At 63.1% G+C, this 19816-nt stretch overlaps 1 protein-coding gene across 1 annotated transcript in view; it reads right to left on the reverse strand.

The window, feature by feature from the left end:
- COL20A1 (collagen type XX alpha 1 chain) overlaps positions 1-17921 on the reverse strand; it is a 29623-nt gene extending 11702 nt beyond the window's left edge. The window contains 19 exon segments of the mRNA XM_047069685.1: positions 1116-1245; positions 1424-1566; positions 1966-2098; positions 2263-2405; positions 2850-2979; positions 3475-3614; positions 3789-3912; positions 4021-4166; positions 4920-5049; positions 5869-6041; positions 6306-6476; positions 7221-7385; positions 7782-7901; positions 8310-8468; positions 9135-9257; positions 9490-9627; positions 9790-9933; positions 15719-15829; positions 17804-17921. Coding sequence (XP_046925641.1) covers positions 1116-1245; positions 1424-1566; positions 1966-2098; positions 2263-2405; positions 2850-2979; positions 3475-3614; positions 3789-3912; positions 4021-4166; positions 4920-5049; positions 5869-6041; positions 6306-6476; positions 7221-7385; positions 7782-7901; positions 8310-8468; positions 9135-9257; positions 9490-9627; positions 9790-9933; positions 15719-15829; positions 17804-17921 — 2641 coding nt within the window.
- Between the last annotated feature and the right edge of the window lie 1895 nt (positions 17922-19816).

The raw sequence follows: 19816 nt of genomic DNA on the forward strand, positions 1-19816 counted from the left end.
CTGGGTCTGGGGTCCTGGCTGGGGCCTGGCTGGGTGTGAGGGTCTGGGGCCTGGCTGGGTCTGGGGTCCTGGCTGGGGCCTGGCTGGGTCTGGGGTCCTGGCTGGGGCCTGGCTGGGTCTGGGGTCCTGGCTGGGGCCTGGCTGGGTCTGGGGTCCTGGCTGAGGCCTGGCTGGGTCTGGGGTCTTGGCTGGGGTTTGGCTGGGTGTGAGGGTTGGGGTCCTGGCTGGGGCCTGGCTGGGTGTGAGGGTCGGGGTCCTGGCTGGGGCCTGGCCGGGTCTGGGGTCCTGGCTGAGGCCTGGCCGGGTCTGGGGTCCTGGCTGGGGCCTGGCCGGGTCTGGGGTCCTTGCTGGGGCCTGGCCGCGTCTGGGGTCCTGGCTGGGGCCTGGCTGGGTGTGAGGGTTGGGGTCCTGGCTGGAGCCTGGTTGGGTGTGAGGGTCGGGGGCCTGGCTGGGGCCTGGCTGGGTCTGGGGTCCTGGCTGGGGCCTGGACGCGTCTGGGGTCCTGGCTGGGGCCTGGCTGGGTGTGAGGGTTGGGGTCCTGGCTGGGGCCTGGCTGGGTCTGGGGTCCTGGCTGGGGCCTGGACGCGTCTGGGGTCCTGGCTGGGGCCTGGCTGGGTGTGAGGGTTGGGGTCCTGGCTGGGGCCTGGTTGGGTGTGACGGTCGGGGGCCTGGCTGGGGCCTGGCTGGGTCTGGGGTCCTGGCTGGGGCCTGGACGCGTCTGGGGTCCTGGCTGGGGCCTGGCTGGGTCTGGGGTCCTGGCTGGGGCCTGGACGCGTCTGGGGTCCTGGCTGGGGCCTGGCTGGGTGTGAGGGTTGGGGTCCTGGCTGGGGCCTGGTTGGGTGTGACGGTCGGGGGCCTGGCTGGGGCCTGGCTGGGTCTGGGGTCCTGGCTGGGGCCTGGACGCGTCTGGGGTCCTGGCTGGGGCCTGGCTGGGTGTGAGGGTTGGGGTCCTGGCTGGGGCCTGGTTGGGTGTGACGGTCGGGGGCCTGGCTGGGGCCTGGCTGGGTCTGGGGTCCTGGCTGGGGCCTGGACGCGTCTGGGGTCCTGGCTGGGGCCTGGCTGGGTGTGAGGGTCGGGGGCCCGACTGGGGCCTGGGGGTCTTGGTGCCCACTCACCCGTGTGGCCTATGGCAGACACAGTCCTGCTCTCCCCCGCTCCATAGACCGCGGAGACCAGGACCCTGTACTTGCTGGCTGCCAGCAGGTTGGGGAGCGTCACGTGATTGCTGAGTCCTGGAACAGAGATCTGGGGTGGGGCGGGGGGACACGGTCACCTAAGCTGCCCCCTCCGGAGCGTCTCTGCTCTCGCTTGTCTGCATCCGTCACAGAGGGGCGACCGCCCTCAACACACAGGGCGGCTGTGTCTCCCCCGGGACCCGGGGGCGCTCGATGGGCCGTGGCCTCCCTGCTAGTCCGAGACCCACCGACTTCTCGGGCCCTGAGCCCGAGGCTGGCAGGTAGGTGAGCCGGTAGTGGAGGACGTGGCCGCTCGGAGGTGTCCAGCTGACTTGCAGGCTGTCGGGTGACTTGGACGCCAGGGCCAGGTCAGAGGGCGGGCTCCGGTGCGCTGTGAGGCAGGCGCCACCCTGGGGGCTCAGGCCGGGGCTGGAGGATGGCCGGCATGCCCCGCGGGGGTCTGTCCCTGCTCCCCCTGCCCCCACCCTCCCACCACGTCCTGCGGCGCAGACGGGACCACTGGGCACCAGGTCAGCTCCAGGACAGTCCTGAGCACTCTGTCATACCAGGTAACCCGAAACTTTGGCTGCCCCTGAACACCTTCCTGGAGGGCTCAGGGGGGAGCCCGTGGACCCAAGTGGTCAGGCCAGAGGGTTGGGGGACTCAGGGAGCTGCCGGTCAATGGCTCTGGAGCTCAAGGCCCTGGGCCCCTGGAGCTGGGAGGGTCCAGGGTCCCTCTGGGCTGCTCCTGCTCCTTGCACGGCTGGGGGGCAGAGCGGCGGTCACCTACGGGGGGTGTAGCGGAGGGACACCGGGTCGCTGCGGGCCCCATCCCTGTAGTAGGCCAGGATGGTGATCTCATACTCCAAGTGGCTTCGTAGGCCAGGCAGGACTGCCACGTCCCGGTGCCCTGGGACAGAGATCTGTGGAGAGGAGGGACAGGCGTCCGTCCCGCGAAGAGGTGTCCTCTCCCTGGGGCTCGGCTCACAGGCCGCGGGCAGGCAGCCGTCCCCGGGACGAAGCACGAGGTTCTGAGCCCTCCCGGAGCCCGGCTTTGGGAGATGGTCCTCCTCTCCCCGGCCCACACCTCGTGGGCCTTCCCGTCTCCCAGGGGCGTCCACTTGATCTGGTACACAAGGACGCCGGAAGCCGCTGCGGCCGTCCACTCCAGTCGAACCTCGTCCCCAGGGAGCTCTGTCACCGAGAGCTGGCTCGGGCTGGGGACTTTCCCTGGAAGACGGGGCAGGGAGACTGAGGCTGGGGGGACGGGGCCTGGAGAAGCAGAAGCCGTGAGGAGGTGGCCTCTGCACCCCTGCCCCTCAAGACTCATCAGAAACATCCTTGGGCACCCGGGAAGGAGATTTCACCGATGCAGGACCACGCCTGGGGGTGACTGCCCCATGGGGGGCAGAGGGGATCCCCAGACCCCACCCAGCAGCCATGCCCACATTTTCCCCCTTTGCCCAGGACCCGGCTGCAGGCTGGGCACGAGCCCTTGTTCTAGAGGTGCCCGGAGTCGTGCCCTCGAGGGCCCTACACCCCGTCATCACACCTGTCCAGGCACGTGTGCCCCCGGCTCAGCACCGCGCAGGGCAGCTATGTGTTGCTGTGAACCATCCGTCGGGTGGAGGTGTGGAGCGGCCTGGGGGCCCCAGGCAACCGCAGGCCACTCACGCGTAGTCAGGCGGCCGGTCAGCACGGAGGAACTGCCCCCGGGGTAGAGGCAGGTGACGCGGACAGAATACGCAGTGGAGGAGGACAGAGGGCCCACGGTGGCCGAGGTGGCGTTGCCGGGAGCCTCCACCTGTGAGGCACGTGGGTGGAGGCCTGGAGCCAACTGCCCCTGCCAGGGAGGAGACCCCGGCCTGGGACCTGCCAGCGGGACGGCCCATGACGGCCCCGAGTGGGGGAGTGAGTGTGCACTGGGAGTGGGGAGCCCAGCACACGTGGGGCCTCCCGGGGCCTCCCCCCCTGCCCCCCCACCCCTAGAGAGTCCAGCCAGCCTGTCAGGACAGCACGAACCCTGCACACCTCGTCACGGGTGTCATTTAGGTGTATGGGTCCAATTCCTGGCCTCCCACCGGTCTCCCCCCACCCCTGCGGACTGGCCCCCAGGTGGACATGGTCCGTGCCGCTCCTCAGCAGGCCAAGGCTGGCGCCCGGGGGCCCAACAACACCCAACAACCGTGAATGTGGGGGTGGGGGTGCTGAGGGTGCTGGGTCCCCCCCCTACCCTGTTCACCTCATTCCCGCTGGACACCACGCCCCCCAAGGGCCCCTGGGCAGGTGCTGCTCTCACCTCCCCTGAATGGCTGCCGTCACTGGAGGCAAAGCTGATCCTGAACAGACGCACGGGCTTCGAGACGCCCTCCCAGGAAACACGGGCTGAGTCGTGACTCACATCCGAGAAGCTGAGGTGTCCGGGGGGCGCGAGGGTGGCTGCAGAGCACGTCGAGGCCTCAGGGACCAGCCAGCACCCTGTCCCCAAGTGTATCAGGGTGGGTGGGCAGGGGCTAGGGCTGCTGGGGCCACCAGAGGGGTCTGCGGTCCCCCACCTGGTGGAAGGCTGGGGGGAGCCAGAGTGGGGCATTTGCCCGGTGGACGGGCACTCACAGGTCCTGGCGCGGATGCCCCGAGCCTCGCTGGCTTCGGCCCCTTGCAGGCTCTGTACCCAGACATCATAGTCCCTGCCGGGCTCCAGGCCGTCCAGCAGCACCTCGGGCTGCCCCACCCGCACCTGCGGGGACGTGGTGCTCATGCTGGCCCTTGCCCGCCACCCTCCCCACCCCACCTGCCCCCAGCCCCGGGCACCCTCCTCCGCCTCCCCTTCCGGCTGGCCTCGAACCTCTCTCCCCTCCTCTTGGCCCTTGGCGGAGGCCGACAGGCACCGCACCAGGTACCGTGTGGCCCCGGCCGACGGCTGCCAGGTGAGGCGGATGGTCCTGGGTGTCACTGCGGCCAGGGCCAGCGCCTGGGGCGGAGGCAGGGGCGCTGGGGGAAGGCAGAAAGGAAGAGAGCAGCACTTTCCAGGAAGCGCGCACGCGAAAAGGAGGCCCCTCGCTAGAATAACCGCGGGGCTGGGTCAGCGCAGACCTTGCGACGGGGCCGCCGGAGGCAGGTGGGAAGAAAGGCCCACAGACCATTCTGTCTGTCCCCACATTTCACTTTGGGCCGAGTCTCCAGCTCACAGCTCTGGGGAATCACAGCCGCCTGGTGTGTTTCTGTTTAAGGCTACCTGCCCTGAGGGTGGGGAGGCCAGGGCCCCTAGGTTAGCAACCCCTTAAAGACGCCCTGCGCTGAATGGTCCCACCGACACAGAAGGTCCAGAAATGGCCAATCCATGGAGGCAGAAAGCAGACTGGAGTCACCAGGAGCTGGGGGACTGGGGGCAACGGCCAGGGGCACACAACTTCTTGCAGGTGAGGACAACGTTCTACAGTGGACTGTGGTGACCCTCAGAGGCCAGACAAACAACCGAGGAGTCTCACACTTGGGAGTTGCACGACATGCGATTCGTTTCCCAATAAAGCTGTTAAAGGGGGCTCATGGCCGGCCAGGTAGGACGGGAGCTCCTTAAAAGGTCTGAGCAGCTCAGAAGAAGACACTGAGGGTCAGAGAGGCCCAGAGACTGGGCTGAGGCCGGGCCTGCCCACGGCATCGCCCTTGCTGGTATGAGGCTCCAAGGGGAGGCTGCAGGTAGGGTAGCCCCCGAGCCCCAAGCCCGGCCGGCTCCACCCCACCCACCTGTGGTCACGAGGCGCCTCAGGCCCTCTCCGAACCCAGCCCGGAGGACAGGGAGCACAGACACCAAGTACTGCGTGCCGGCCGTCAGGTTGTGAAGCTCCGTGGACGAGGCGGGCCCCTCCACCACAACCTACAACAGGAGCCTCAGTGGAGCCGGGGGTGGGCGCAGGGGGTAGGCGCAGGGGGCGGGCACAGGGGGCACAGGGGGTAGGCGCAGGGGGCGTACGCAGGGGGCGCAGGGGGTGGGTGTAGGGGGTGGGAGCAGGGGGTGCAGGGCAGGGGATGGCCACAGGGGGTAGGCGCAGGGGGCGCACGCAGGGGGCGCAGGGGGTGGGTGTAGGGGGTGGGAGCAGGGGGTGCAGGGCAGGGGATGGCCACAGGGGGTAGGCGCAGGGGGCGCACGCAGGGGGCGCAGGGGGTGGGTGTAGGGGGTGGGAGCAGGGGGTGCAGGGCAGGGGATGGCCACAGGGGGTAGGCGCAGGGGGCGCACGCAGGGGGCGCAGGGGGTGGGTGTAGGGGGTGGGAGCAGGGGGTGCAGGGCAGGGGATGGCCACAGGGGGTAGGCGCAGGGGGCGCACGCAGGGGGCGCAGGGGGTGGGTGTAGGGGGTGGGAGCAGGGGGTGCAGGGCAGGGGATGGCCACAGGGGGTAGGCGCAGGGGGCGCACGCAGGGGGCGGGTGTAGGGGGTGCGGCGGGTGCAGGGCAGGGAGACAGTCAGCTCCGGTGGGGGCCGTGGTCAGTCCTCGCTTCCCACACGGCCGCACCCCCGGCCCCGGCCACCGGGCGGCCATCAAAGCACCCCACGCGCTCCACCTTCTGCCCCCGGCCACCCGAGCCTGCCCTCGGGGCTCCGGCTCCGTGGCCGCTGCAGGTCTGGCGGGACCACCCTTGCCACGCTTTCTCCGTGATGGCCGTGTGACGTGTGGCCCTGACTGGGGCCGCGTCTCACCTCCCTGGGGGCGCCACCCCTGGAAGGCTGCCACACGATCCGATACTTGAGGGGCAGCTGGGGGGCTGGAGTCCAGGACAGGTGGACGCTGGAGGAGGTCACCTGGGTCACGACCAGGCCGGTGGGAGTGAAGAGGGTGTCCGGGGAGGAGGGGCTGCCCGCTGTCGATGCAACTGTGGGACAGGGGGGAGAGTGGCCCACAGCCCAGCGGGCAGCCTGCGTTATCAGCTCCCCCTGCCCTCCCTGGCAGGCACTTCCGGGAGGGGCAGGTGTCGTCCCGGCCGCAGACACCCTCAGAGCCCCGAGACCCGAGGAGACAGGGAGTGCGGGGCGTACCCCAGAGGGGCCGCAACCGCCCTGCCCCTTTGCCCGAAGCGGGCGGGCAGGGCCGGGCAGGGCTGCAGCCGGCCAGGGGGGCCCTGCCCTGCCACCGCCACCCGCCGCTCACCCCGGGGCCCTGCTCCTGCCCTGGACTTTCTGGCAGATGAGGCGGCTGAGCAAGCCGGCCAAGGTGCCCAGCTGGGGAAAGTCCTGCACGTTGTGGACGGTGATGTCCAGCGGCCGGGACGCCAGGAGCTGTAACTCGGCCTCGTCCGCGTTCTTCACGCCTGTTCACAGGGTACGGCGGTGAGGATGCCCCGGCCCCGCCCACCAGGCGCCGTTGCCCCATCTTACAGCCGAGACCGCCGGGCCCCTTGCCTGAGTCGCCTCGCAGTTCGAGGGGCCTTCCCAAGCCCCGTACCCAAGATCCTGCGGGCCCCAGAGCCGGGTCACCTGCCAGGCCCCCCGAGAGACTGCAGCTGGGCGCTGCTGCGGGTGGGGCTGGACCCCCGGAGGCCCCTTGCGGGCTGTGCCCTGCTTGCCTGGGTCTCTATAGGGTCTGGGGCCGGGAGGGAGGCCAGCGTGCTTTCCTCAGAGTCCCACAAACCCCCAGACCTTCCCGTGAACCTAGGGCTTGGGACACACCTGCATGAGGGGGACTGGGGCACCAAGGAGGCCCACTGCCCCCAGGAGTCCCCCGCACCCGCAGTTCCTTTCTCGAGGGACAGAGGTGATAACTGACCGGTGGCGCGAGCAGAACGAGGTCACTAGGGGTGTGGGCGCCCGTGGCACAGAGCACGGAGCACACGCAGCGGGGCAGATGCACACAGGGTGTGCAAACCGGGAGCCCCATGTCTGCACGCCCCCTTGAGCGCCCACGGGTGTGCAGCTCCTCAAGCAGGGACTGTCCTCCCTGTGGCACGGGCGCCACGAGACCTCCAGCCCGGGTGGACAAGTAGGGGTGCAAACTGACCCTGCGGCCGGGGCTGCCACGCCGTGGGAACTCCAGCGGGGGGCCAAGGGCCACTCACCCACAGCAAAGATGTCAACACCCTGGTCCTTGAGGGCACGGCCAGCGGCACGGGCATCATCTTGGGACTTGCCGTCCGTCACCAGAATCACCACCGTGGCCGCCTCTGGACGGGGCCCCGCCCCCGGCCGCAGGTTCTGCTCCAGCACGTGTGACAGGGCCAGGCCTTGGGCACAGCGGTGGTAAAGGGCATGTGGCCCCAGGCGCCCCTCCTGGTGCCCTCCCTGCCCGGTGCCACCCCACCGGCCGCTGACCCCAGCACAGTGCCCGCTGAGTCAGTCCTGGCCCCTCCACGGGGAGGGGCACCCAGAGGCAGGGACCACCCCCTTCCCTCAAAGCACCGCGAGACCCAGGGTCTGCCCGTGGGAGACGGCAACCCCCGTTTTCATCAAAGGTCAGCAAGGAGACATTTGCTTTTTACAAAGGTGTGACTCAGGCTCAGCGCCCACATAGCACTTGGCTGGATCAGCGTGCAAGTTTCCAAATCTGGGAGGCTGACCCGCGGGACGGAGACCCGAAAACAGAAACCCCCGGGGTGGGGCCGCCGGGGGCCCAGGCAGACCTGTGAACGTGTTTCCCCCTTTGTAGCGGAGGCTGCGGACAGCGGCCAGCACGTCCTCCTTGGCGCCGAAGGTGCTGAGATCCCACTCAGTCTGGGGGTCTCCACTGTACTGAGTCAGGCCTGCAGCGGGGGCAGGGCGGGTGAGCGGAGGCCCCACGCGCAGCCTCGCCAGGACGCCAGGGAGGCCCCCCTGTTCCACACTGAGAGGTCACCAGAACGTGCCCCGAGGAGCCAGCTGTCCCACCTGCCCCTGTGGGGAACCCCCCCAACCTGGCTGTCCCACCTGCCCCTGTGGGGATCCCCACATGCCCCTGTGGGGACGCCCCTGCCTGGCCTGGCGGGGTCAGCCTGTCAGCTACGGGTGAGACCCACTGGTGGGGCTCTCCTGTTTCCCCAAGAGGCTCTGGGCCTCTGCCCTGACTTCCAGTTCCTCAGAGCTGGGCGTCCCCTGCATGCTGGTAGGACTTGTGGGGACACCCCGGGGGAGGGGGGGCAGGGCCACGAGGCAGGCAAGGGGCCGGTACCCACCGACTTGGACTTTATCGGGCCCGATGTCAAAGGGCTCGATGACGCTGGCCAGGAAATCTTTGACCTGCTGGAAGTGGCTGTGGCCGATACTCCAGGACCCGTCCACCAGGAAGATCATGTCCACAGGCGTAGGGGGTGTGCAGCGGAACTGGGGGCTGGCTGGGGGGGAGGGAGGGTGTTGAGGAGCTGGGCCAGGCCCACAACACCAGAGGGCTACCCCCCCAGCTGCTCCGGGCCAGCTCCAGCCCCCTAGGATCTCCTTCCCTGGGGCCGACTGAGGGGGAGGGGCCACGGGGCTCTGGCTGGAGTGAGGGGGGTGACCAAGTCCCTACGTGAACGTCGGTCCCTGTGTTGGCCCCCCAAGCACCCCCAGAGAGGGTTAGTGAGACGCCCGGGTGCTCGGGCGGCCTCGGCAGTGCCGGTCCCCGTGTGCAGTTGCCCACGTGGGGGCGGGCCAAGGGGGTGCCCACCGGGGCGGGTGGGGGTCAGCATGGCTGGCAGCTCTGGGCTGAGGTCTCACTGGCTTGTCCCATGACCTAGGAGCTCTCCGGAGACGACGGAGCCACTGCCTGGGTCGGGGGCTTCCTGAGAGCCCGCACAGACAAGTCCTCCGGGCTGAGCGCCCACCCCCCCACCCCGTGACAGACCCCTCGTGAAGACTCCCGGGTAGGGGAAGTACAAGGAGACCCCCCTCTAATGGGGGACACAGTCCCGCCTACAGGGCCTCACGGGCCCACCAAAAATGCCCCAGCTGTCTGCCCTGCCCTGGGTCACACGGGAACAGCCACCTGGGAGCAGGCAGGGGCCGGCGCCCTGGTTGCTCACCTGGCTTCTCGGTCTTTCCCTCGGGGGCCCTGGGGTGGCTCTGCCTCTCCAGGTCTTTGGTGGGCTGAGAAGGGGCCTTGCCCCCGGGGCCCCTGGGCGGGTGCCGCTCCTCACCGAGCAGTCCTGGGGGGACACGGCTGTGTGTCAGCTCGTACCCGCCGCACGCGGGCAGGAAGCAAGGCACACTGGGGCCCATGTGCACCCCCAGCGGTGACCTGTGCCCCCTGATCTGCGTGAAGCCAGGAGAGCGGCCGGCACGCTCCAGGTCAAGCTGGAATGTGGGGTCCCCCGGGAGGAAGCGCCCCGCCCCATGAACAGAGCCCCATGAAGGTTGCTCCCTCCCCCAGCGACTTACCCTCATCCCACCTGGAGCCGCCAAGAGTGGGCGGGTCTTGGCTCGGGGACGAGGCGACTGGGGGCTCCGGGGCTGGGCTCCCCACGTGGGAGGGCGTGGGCTCCGGGGCTGCCCCCAGGGGCCTCTTCAGCTCCTCTACTGCAGAGAGGGACGAGGGGCTGTCAGGACCGCCCCCCAGGTGGGAGCAGAGCCCGGGGGCTACCGGGGAGCCACAGCTCCAGCCAGAGCAGGGCCAGGGTCCCGCTCCTCCCCACGCGCAGGCTCTGCGGCTGGGCTCCAGGGGCGGGGTGACGGACTTACTCACAAACTCCCTCTGAGCCAGCAGGGTGGTCCCTGAGCCAGTAAGCCGGAAGATCTGCGCGGTGTAGCCCTTGGAGGGGCTCAGGCCCCCCACCGTGGCCTTGGGGGCCTTCGTGGTCAGCATCACATCCTGCTCCGCGTCCCCTGGGGTGCGGAGAGAACAGGGAGGGGGGAGGTCTTTGCTCCTCTCTGTGGGGTCTGACGGGAGGGACTGCACTCTGGGGAACGAACTGAAAGGGAATGCCTGTCCGTGGCTCCGTGGCAGCAACACGTCCGTGTCCTTGACGAGGACTTACCCTCCATGACTTATGCACACGTCCTCCGGGCGCCCAGCACAGCGTCCTCGGGAACACCTTGAGGACGTGAACATGGGGGCACACGGAGAGAGGAAGACAGGGGAGTCGGGGCCCCCGCTCTGCCCTCTGCACTGTGGTTGGACCGCATGGTGCCAGCCCGTAAACACCTCCGCGGGTCTGAGGCCGAGGCTGAGTTTCAAGCATGAAAAACAAGCAAAATCCCAAAGGGGACGCGGCTGTCTGCTCAGAGGAGACACTGAAGCGGGTGTCGGGGGGCGCCGGGCACCTGTCCCATCTCCCGTGCCGGGCAGGGGAAGGGGTAGGAAGGGCCGGCACCCCTGCAGGTGGAGAGAAGGCCGACCCTGCCCTGTTGTGTGGCCAGCCTGCACTGGGGGCGCGCGAAATCCAAGGAGTCGCGGAATTGCCGCTGTCGTAATTAGGAGCCACTTTGTCAGGCATTCACTGTGTGTGCGTCACGTTCATCAAGCTGCGTGATTTTCACAAACCCACTGCCCCCACTTTGTAGGAGGGAAAACCGAGGCCCCAAGGACCAAGCCACATAGTCACTCAATGGTGGAATCGGGATTTAACCCCGTCTGTCGGATGCCAAGCCCACCTGCACAGATGTGTGATTAGCGAGCAGTCGATGGGGGGATTCACGTGTGCATGTGTGCACGTGCGTGCGGGCGCGGACACACACACACACACACACACCCTGCCCTGGCCCGGTGCTCACGCCACACAACAGGGCCTCGGGGATTCTGGACTCCTGGCTTCTCGGGATCAGCTCTGCTCACGCTCACCCCCTCCCAAAGGCTGCCGTTTCTCTCCTCCAACCCCTCTCGGGTCCCACCGCCTGCCCCTCACCCCCACCCCACTGGCGACGCAGCTGGCTTCACGTAGCCAGGGCCTCACACACGCTAGGTCCTAATCCCGCATCCCCACAAACTCTTACAGGCCTGTCATCGTTAAAAGAAGCCAAGTATTTTGCAAAGGTGGAGCACTGAACAGATCGCAGGCGAGCAGCTCTGACGTGTGAGCTCAGCAAGCGCTGACCGAGGCGGCCGTCGCTCTCGGCTTTACTGCAGGGCACCTGCCCACCTGTCCGCCCTGGCGCGTAGACCACGGGCATCGGCGGACTTGGTAGACCACACGACCCTCCGTCCGTAAGAGCTAGAAGAACTAGATGGGGGATTTTCAAAGAAGCTGCTTGCCGAGAGCTGCTGAGGCCACGATCCAAAACCAAGAGCAGGGATGCAGCCGCTAGGGCGCCCCTACAGCAGGCCTGGCCGGGGCCGTGCTACAGGCTGAGTGCTGGCATCCCCCCAAAATCCACACGTTGACCTCCTGCCCCCTAAGGTGACCGTGTTAGGAGGTGAGGCCACGGCGAGGTGAGTGGTTGTGAAGGTGGAGCCCCTGTGATGTGGTCAGTGCCCCTCTGAAGAAGCCCCAGGAGTGGGCACAGAGACAGGACAGCTGTCTGTAAACCAGGAAGAGGGTCCTTACCAAGAACCCAACGGTGCCAACACCCTGACCTCAGATGTGCAGCCCCCCAAACTGTAGGGACTGAATGTTGTTTAGGCTGCCCAGTCTGGAGTGCTTTGTCAGAACAGCCTGAACTGGCAACGCAGGGAGTCTGGAAGAGAGGCCATGAGGACAAAGGTTATGGGGGCTTAAGAAGCAAGAATAGGAAGTCTGGGCTGGAAGTGAACTCTTGGCACATGCCCCCGCGTTTCTGGGTTGAAACCATAAAGATCTACCCTTAAGAGCAAGGGTTAACGGGAATAGACCAGCCCTTGAAGGGACTGGGGCCCAGCTTCAAATACTTCCAACCTCTAAAATTTAACAAAGATTACCCCAAACTGCTAGTTCCCATTGCCTCTGTCAGAAACATAATTTTTTTCTTTTTTTTTTTTAAATTGTTTTAAATGTGTATTTATTTTTGAGACAGAGAGAGACAGAGCATGAATGGGGGAGGGCAGAGAGAGAGGGAGACACAGAATCCGAGGCAGACTCCAGGCTCTGAGCTGTCAGCACAGAGCCCGACGCGGGGCTTGAACTCATGGACCGTGAGATCATGACCTGAGCCGAACTTGGATGCTGAACCGACTGAGCCACTCAGGCACCCCACAATTTTTTTTTCTGGAGGAAGACAATGTTACATAAGGTCATAAATTATTTCTGTAAGCTTTCACAACGGCTGGTACTCAATGCAACATAACCAGGTGTACAAGGAGCAAGAGGAAGTGATAGAAAGTTAAGAGAAACAACAGACAATAGGAAGAGACCACTGATTTTTCTGGACAAGTTATGGGGCTTTTAAATAACTATGCAAACTAGTTTGAAGATTTAGGGATAAGCCTATGAAGTTAGGTGTCAAACTAGAAACAGTAAAAAAGAAATTCGAATGTAAAAACCAAATGGATATTTTCCAAATGGAAATTCTAGGATGGAAAAACAAAAACTTGAAGTTAGGAATTCTAAAAATGACTTAACAGCTTCTTACGCACAAATGAAGAGATGAATAGTGGAGTATAGGTCAGAATAAAAACACAACATTAAGAACGGAGAAATAAAAGAATTAAAAATATAGAAGAAAATAAGAGGCACAGATACAGGAGAGGGCCCACATGTGTGATGAGAGTCCCACAGAGAGAAAAGACAGCAAACAGGGCACAAGTGATATTTGCATAGACTTGGCTAAAGAATTCTCCAAAATTGTACGACAGTAAGACCCAGACCCAACAAGCCCCATGAATCTGCAGCGAGGTAAGAAGAGACCCACACCAAGAACATCAGATTAAGTGTGCTCAAAATTAAACAGAGGGAAAAATCAGAAGGCAGTCAGGAGGAAGGAAAGCGAGGAATTACATCTCATAGGGCAATAATCAGGCTGGTAGCTGAATTCTCGAGAAAACACAATAAAAGCCAGAAGACGGTAAAAGGATTCTTCAAAGTGCCGAAAGAAAGTGCCCACTCCAAATTCTATACCCAGCAACAGTATCTTTCAAGAACAAAGAATGAAGACATTTTCAGGCAAACAACAAAACAAAAGCCCAGAGAATTTGCATCTGGCAGAACTGTACTGCAGGAAACGCCAAGGAGTATTTTCAGGCAGGAAAAAAAAAAATCCCAGATTGGAAGACTCTGGAAGGAATAAAGAAAAGGGGTGTACATGTGAGTTGTTCTAAATTAACATCACGTCAACTACAGTAATTAAAATGTGCTCTGAGATTTAATATAGATACAGAATTAATGTGCATAGAAAGGGGATGAATGTGGCTGTGATGATCAGAGGCCTTGTCTCTACCGGGGGAAAGGCGGTGTAGCGGCCAAGTACAGGACTTGCTGACAAGTTAATGTCCTTGCTGGTGGTCGTCTCCAGGGTGATCGCCACATGAATAAAGGAACCATAACTACCAAGATGATGGGGACACGGAATAATAATGAAAAGTGTTCAATAATCTCATACCTACTGATCAATCCTAACTTCACAAAAAAAGAGACACCAGACACTGTGTACCTCCATTTGTGGCACAGTAGAAACTGCATAGAATCACTTATAAGAATTTCTGTCAACAAAACATAACCAGATTGGAATCTGACCAACTTCTGGGGCAGAAGTGCCAGTCTACAGGGGATACAGGGAGAGAGGAATGGTGTGCGTGGCACCATGGAGATGCCATCAGCAAAACACAGAATGTCGGGAAAACGATCTTCCTTACTCAACAAATAAACGTCAAAGAAAAGGGGAGAGAGGAAACAGTTGTAGAGTAAAGACTACTTGAGACATAGGAACCACATAAAATGTGTGGATTCTGTTGGGATAGCAATTCAGAGAAGTCAAGTATAAGTATTTATCAGACAAACTGGAAGATGAGAACACGAGAAAATATTTAATGGCACCTCTGAAACATTTTTACTTTTTAGGCATGCTACTACTGGAGTTATTTTGGAGTCCTTCCTTTTAGACAAAACTACTAAAATATTCACAGATGGGATTATATGACTACATGACGTCTTGGATTTGCTTTAAGATAACGCAATATATAGAAGGAGTTGGAGAGAGATCACGAAATATTGGCCACATATTGATAACGGTTGAGAGTAAGTCATGGGAATGTGAAGTTCATTATACCACACTCTCTTTTAGGTGTTTAATTTCTTCCATAAAAATTCAGTTTCCGAGAGGACAAGGAGAGAAAAAAATCATAACAAGTATAACAAAAGATAAATAGGAAAATGTTAGATTTAAACCCAAATACATCAGTAATTTCATTAAATGTAAATGGGAAAAAAAATCTCAGTTAAAAGGCAAAGATTGTCACACAGGACAAAACCAACACCAATTATGTGTTCCTTGGAAGGCGCATCTATGGTGACAGGTGACAGAAGGCTGAGTAGATGATGTAGTGCAGGCAGCGCCCAGCAGAGCCAGTGGCCCTGGTGCAGAGGGACACCTGACGAGAGGTAATGGGCAGCACTCCACAGCAAGATGGAGTCATGCCAGACTCACACGCACCTATTCACATGCACCTGAACACAGCCTAACATACAAAGTCCACTGAGGCAAGAGAGGAAGACGTTTCTACAAGCCAAGCAGGGGTTAAAGTGCTTCTCTCAGTGACTAATAGGATAAGTAGACCAAAAGCATTAACAAAAATAGAAAAGATTTGGGGTGCCTCGGTGGCTCAGTCGGTTGAGCGTCCGACTTCGGCTCGGGTCACGATCTCACAGCTCATGAGTTCAAGCCCTGCGTCAGGCTCTGTGCTGACAGCTCAGAGCCTGGACCCTGCTTCGGATTCTGTGTCTCCCTCTCTCTCTGTCCCTCCCCCGAGCACACTCTTTCCCTCTTTCTCTTTCTCTCTCTCCCTCTCTTTCAAAAAATAAACATTAAAAAAAGTTTAGGGGCGCCTCAGTGGTTCGGTCGGTTGAGTGTCCAACTTTGGCTCAGGTCATGATTTCACAATTTATAGGTTCGAGCCCCACGTCGGGCTCTGTGCTGACAGCTTGGAGCCTGGAGCCTGCTTCCGATTCTGTGTCTCCCTCTCTCTCCACCCAACCCCTGCTTGTGCTCTCTGTCTTTCAAAAATGAATAAACATAAAAAAAAATAGAAAAGATTTGAAAAACAGGATGAGCAGCCTTGGCTTAATTAAAATATTAGAAAACTACCCCCAAGTCAGAAAGGGGTCATTCTTGGGAGCAGAGACAGATTGGAGCCGGGGGAGGGGCCTGAGTGGGCTGGGGGAGCCCCTTCCCCCTCCGGGGCGTGCCACTTCCTGCAATTACACACTCAGGGTTGGTGTCAAATCTCAGTTTTTGAAGTTTTTAAGACCAGCGGCCAACATCACGCTGGGGGTGCTCTGTGGCTGTACCTTCGCAGGGCTCTTGGCCCCCCTCCTGCAAAATGTCCGTTAGGTAGGCGTGCAGAATTCTGGAGGGGAAGCTTGAGGACAGACTCGTTTCTTCGAGAGACACTGGTTGACCCCTTCTGGGTGTGCTGGATGCGGGGACACAGCGGCGGGACCTTTAAAGGCTCTTCTCCCGCCACGTTCCCCGTGCCGGTGGGGCAGACGCACACGGGTGTGGGACGACGGGCAGGGCACTGGCACCCCTCCCAGGGGCACCTTACCTGCCATGGGCTTCACCTGCACGAGGTAGCCAAGGCTGCTCCCCTCCGACTCCGACCACTTCATCTGCAGCCGGTCCTCAGGCAGCACCGCCAGCCTCAGGCGGCCGCTCTCTGGGGAGACAGGTGGTCAGGGCTGACCCGAGGACAGCACCGGAGAGTTTGTGCCCCCTAAAGCCCCCGCCCCAGGTGCCTTGGCCCCACTGGGGACAACTTGAGAACCCGAGGCCCCATCTGGGGCTGAGAGGGGCCACCTGCTAGAGCCAAGGAGGGAGGCCTGGCCGGCTCTGCCGAACGGGGCCCAGGCCAGCATCTGGGATTGGCGGGAACAGCCTGGTTGGCATCCCCAGCGTGGAGCCCATGTGGTGGCTGCTGCCCTGGGGCCCGGGGCTGCCTGATTCCCCCACCCCCACCCCCCAGAGTCCACATAGCCCTGGAGGGGAGCTGCGGCCGTCCTGGGAGGAGGAGGGTGGTGGAGGACGGGCCCTGGGACACAGACTGGCCTCCCGGGGAAGCTTCCGGGAGCTCTGTGGCAGGAATGGCTATTTTTGGAAAATAGGGACAGAGATGGGCCTCTTCTGGATGCCCCTACTGAGAGATGGGGTGTGGGGAGCAGGGCAGGGGTTGGGGGGGTCCCAAGGCAGGCACAATGACCAGTGGTTCAGAGTGGGAAACAGCTGGGCTGGGCCCCCGGATGGGCCAGGCTGCTCGCTGGGAGCACCAGGGAACGTCTGATGGGGCAGCCATAAAAAGCCATTTGTGAGCAGGGACCCCCCCACCCCCCAGCTCCTGCTCATGAAAAGGCTTCTGTGTCTTGCTGGGCCGCTGACACCCTGGGGGAGGCATCCCAGATGCCTTTGGGGTCTGCATGTCAGGGGCCGTGGTGGGGCACAGGGCGGACAGCGGGGGGCCTGTCCCCTCAGCAGGGCCATCCCCGGGGAAGACAGCCCAGACACGTGGGCCCCCACCCACCCTGGCCTCCTAGGGGCCGGGAGACCATCCGTCATACTGAATGAGTCCTGACCTCAAGGTCTGTGGGCTCACAAGTGACCTGGCCCCACCTTGGGGTGGTCCTGTCAGAGCCACGGGGACCCGGGACACGACCCAGCGGCAGTTGCCAATGCGCAACCAGAACTAAGGAGACGTGCCACAAAAGAGTGGTTGGCGGACTCCACACCAGGTGTGGCCACGTGTGTGCCCCGCTGCCGTGACCGTGTCAACAGAGACCACGAGTCAGACGCAAGGGGACTTGGGCAGTAATCCGGGCAGTGACGTGTGGCCTCCTGCCCTCCCTCGACTCGGGGGAGCCCTCTCGGCGGGGGGCACAGCCAGGGCGCTGGCGGCCAGACACCGGCCCTCCCAGAATCCGTCCGAACCAGCACCCTGCGCGGGGAACACGGCAAGGAAGTCCATCCGGCTCCGCAGCCGTGTCCCTTTTGGGGTCACGTCACTCCCCCAAAACACGTCACTCCCACAGGGAAACACTGTAAATGCCCAAGAGGAAGCGATCGGACTGAAAAGGCCCCTGGCTAGACGCGGTGCAGCGGCCACAGGCGCTGGCCACGCGGGTGCCGAGGACAGAGGCAGGGCGGCCCTGCCTTCTCCCAGTGCCTGCAATTGCCAGAAGCAGGCGGCAGACAGCAGAGAATGGCGCTCTCCTCCGGGGGACAGGAGGAAAAGGGGGCTCCGCTTTCTACCCTAGATTTGTGCCGTCTGGAAACTCTCTGCTGAGGAGGTGTCCTGAATAACGCAAAACAAAACACGACTGTAGGAACCGGATGCAAAACGTGTAAATGCGATAAAAACAAACGAGAAAACAACAGCATCCCCGGGCTGGGCCGGAAGACGGCAAGGCCAAAGGTCCAGCAAAAAGCGGAGGGCGACGCTCTGGGCAGAGGAGCACAGGTGGCCCCCGGCGTCCCGTCTTTCCTCAAGAGCACGACCTCAGCCTGGGACGACGGCTCCCAGGAAGGGTCAGGAGCAGGAGACAGAGCAGTGGGGCCTGTGCCCTGGGCGGGTGTGGCCCGGGCTGGGGTTGGGCGCTGACTGGGGCCACCTTCCCAGGAAGCGCCCCCGCCACGTCCTTACCTCGTCTCTGGCCGAGTCCCACGGCAACGCCCAGCCACAGCCAGAGGCAGACCCCGAGGTGGGGGCACACAAGGGCACTCGTGGCGCACGGCCTGTGGGAGACGAGGTCGTGGACCATCTTCCGTCCGTCCAATCACTCCTGACCACCCCAAGTGCAGTGATCTGGGGAGTCCTACACCCCACAACCGCCCACACCCTGCCCACAGCAGACCGGTGTCCTGCATGACCTTTGTGGAGAGGTCAGCCGCCCTTCCCCAACCCGCCCCCAGATGCATCCGGCCGTCACAGCCTCTGCTCCTACCTTCCACCCCCAGGACACCCTCACAGGGGGGCCTGGGTCCTGACTGCTGGCCCGGTCCCTCTCTCGTCATTAGAACAGACTGCTCCCAGGGCCAAGGGGCCTGGGGAGGGAGCTGAGGCCAGGTGGGGGCAGCCTATGGTGTCAGGGTGGGGACTGGGGCCCCAGACTGAGCACAGCCCCTAGGATCTCGTAGGGCCCCTCGGCCAGCCCCAGGACCAGCTTCTCAGCAGGAAGTACAGGTCCTTGGAGGTGGGGAGGGGCCGCCGTCCCATCCGCGGCTGCACACAGCCTGGGGACTGCCTCTGCTGACAGTGCAGAGGGGACACACAGCACAGAACCTCAGGACCCCCGCCAGTCCAGCCACACCCAGGGGAGGTGGGAGCCAGGACCGTCTCATGGAACTGCCCAGCTTATGGGCGTCCTCGGGGCCGCGGAGGGCCAGAGGGCAACGCACGGGCTATCTGGACGCTCCAGGTCCTGGGACCGGCCTGATCCACATCCTGAAGCCAGACCCCTCCACCCCCGAGAAGCCTGACCGGACCCAGTGGGACTCCTTCCAGGAGCACAGAGGTCACGGCTGTGAACAGGAACCCTCTGGACAGTCTGCCCTCCCTGCCCCAGGACTTGTTGAAAAGGCAAGATCGTCCTCACATCACAGACCCAGCAGACCACCGGTGGCCCTCCTCATCCCCTCAGCCCCCAGGACCACAGGTGAGTCACCAACCTCCTCCTGGGTGCGGGTGGCATCGCTCGGTCGCTCCCTGTGCACTCACATCCACTCTGGTCCCACTGCAGCCACGAGGGGCCGGGGCTTATGAAGGCCCCTTTCCTCAAGACGTCACTGCCTCGGCCCAGCCCCCACCCCCCCTCCCCCCGCCTCCTCCTCTCCCCAGGCTCTCCGCCCTTCCCATCTACAGCCCAAGATGGGGGTACAGAGTCCCAGTGCGTAGGACCGCATCGCCGCAGGGCAGGGGTCTCTTGGGGGTGGGAGAGGGTGCACCAGCCAAATGCCTTTATCCCTCATTCTACAGGGTCTGCCCCAAAGAGGGGCTCACGGGGGAGGCACCTCAGGGACACGGCCACCACGTGTGGTCTGAGCACCAGGCTAGGGGTGACGGGCGTAGGTATCTCCAGCAGGCTAGCAGGGTGGGGACGTATCAGCCTCCCCTTCCTCCCTGCTCCTCCTCAACGGGCCCCAGCGCCCAGGCCCATGCCCACACTGGCCCCTTCCCAGAAACCTCTGCTGCCCCACTGGCCTCGCAACAGCCCTTCCCGGTCTGCAAGGGCCAGCCCGGTGTGGCCCCGCCCACGTGGGCAGCCCCAGGCCCAATGCTTGGGCAGGGACGCTGACCAGACCGGACCCCGCCACAGCCCCAGCCCCACCGGACTCGGAATCGCCCCACCAAGGAGCCAATGGGTGAGCAGAGCTGACTAGCAGTTGGTCGCCAGGGGCCGGCGGCCGCTCTGGGTCCAGCTTCCTGAGACAGAAGCACTTTGGCGGGTGGGCACAGCCTGGGGCTCTTGGGCGGGGAGGCCAGAATCTGAGACCTGGTACTCACTGCAAGCTGGGAGCATTTGGGGGGGCGAAGGTCAGGGGCTGGGTGCTGCTGGGGGGGGGGGCCCTTACCCAAGACCCATGGGGGCTTATCCCCTCCCCGGACTCCTGGCCACAGGGAAGACCCCGCAGGACCAGCCAGCGCCCCTGCCTCACG

This window comes from Lynx rufus, unplaced genomic scaffold (assembly GCF_022079265.1).
Source record: "Lynx rufus isolate CCGP_SWC_20201006 ecotype Redwood Valley unplaced genomic scaffold, mLynRuf1.p SCAF_8, whole genome shotgun sequence".
NCBI classification, from domain to species: Eukaryota; Metazoa; Chordata; class Mammalia; order Carnivora; family Felidae; genus Lynx; species Lynx rufus.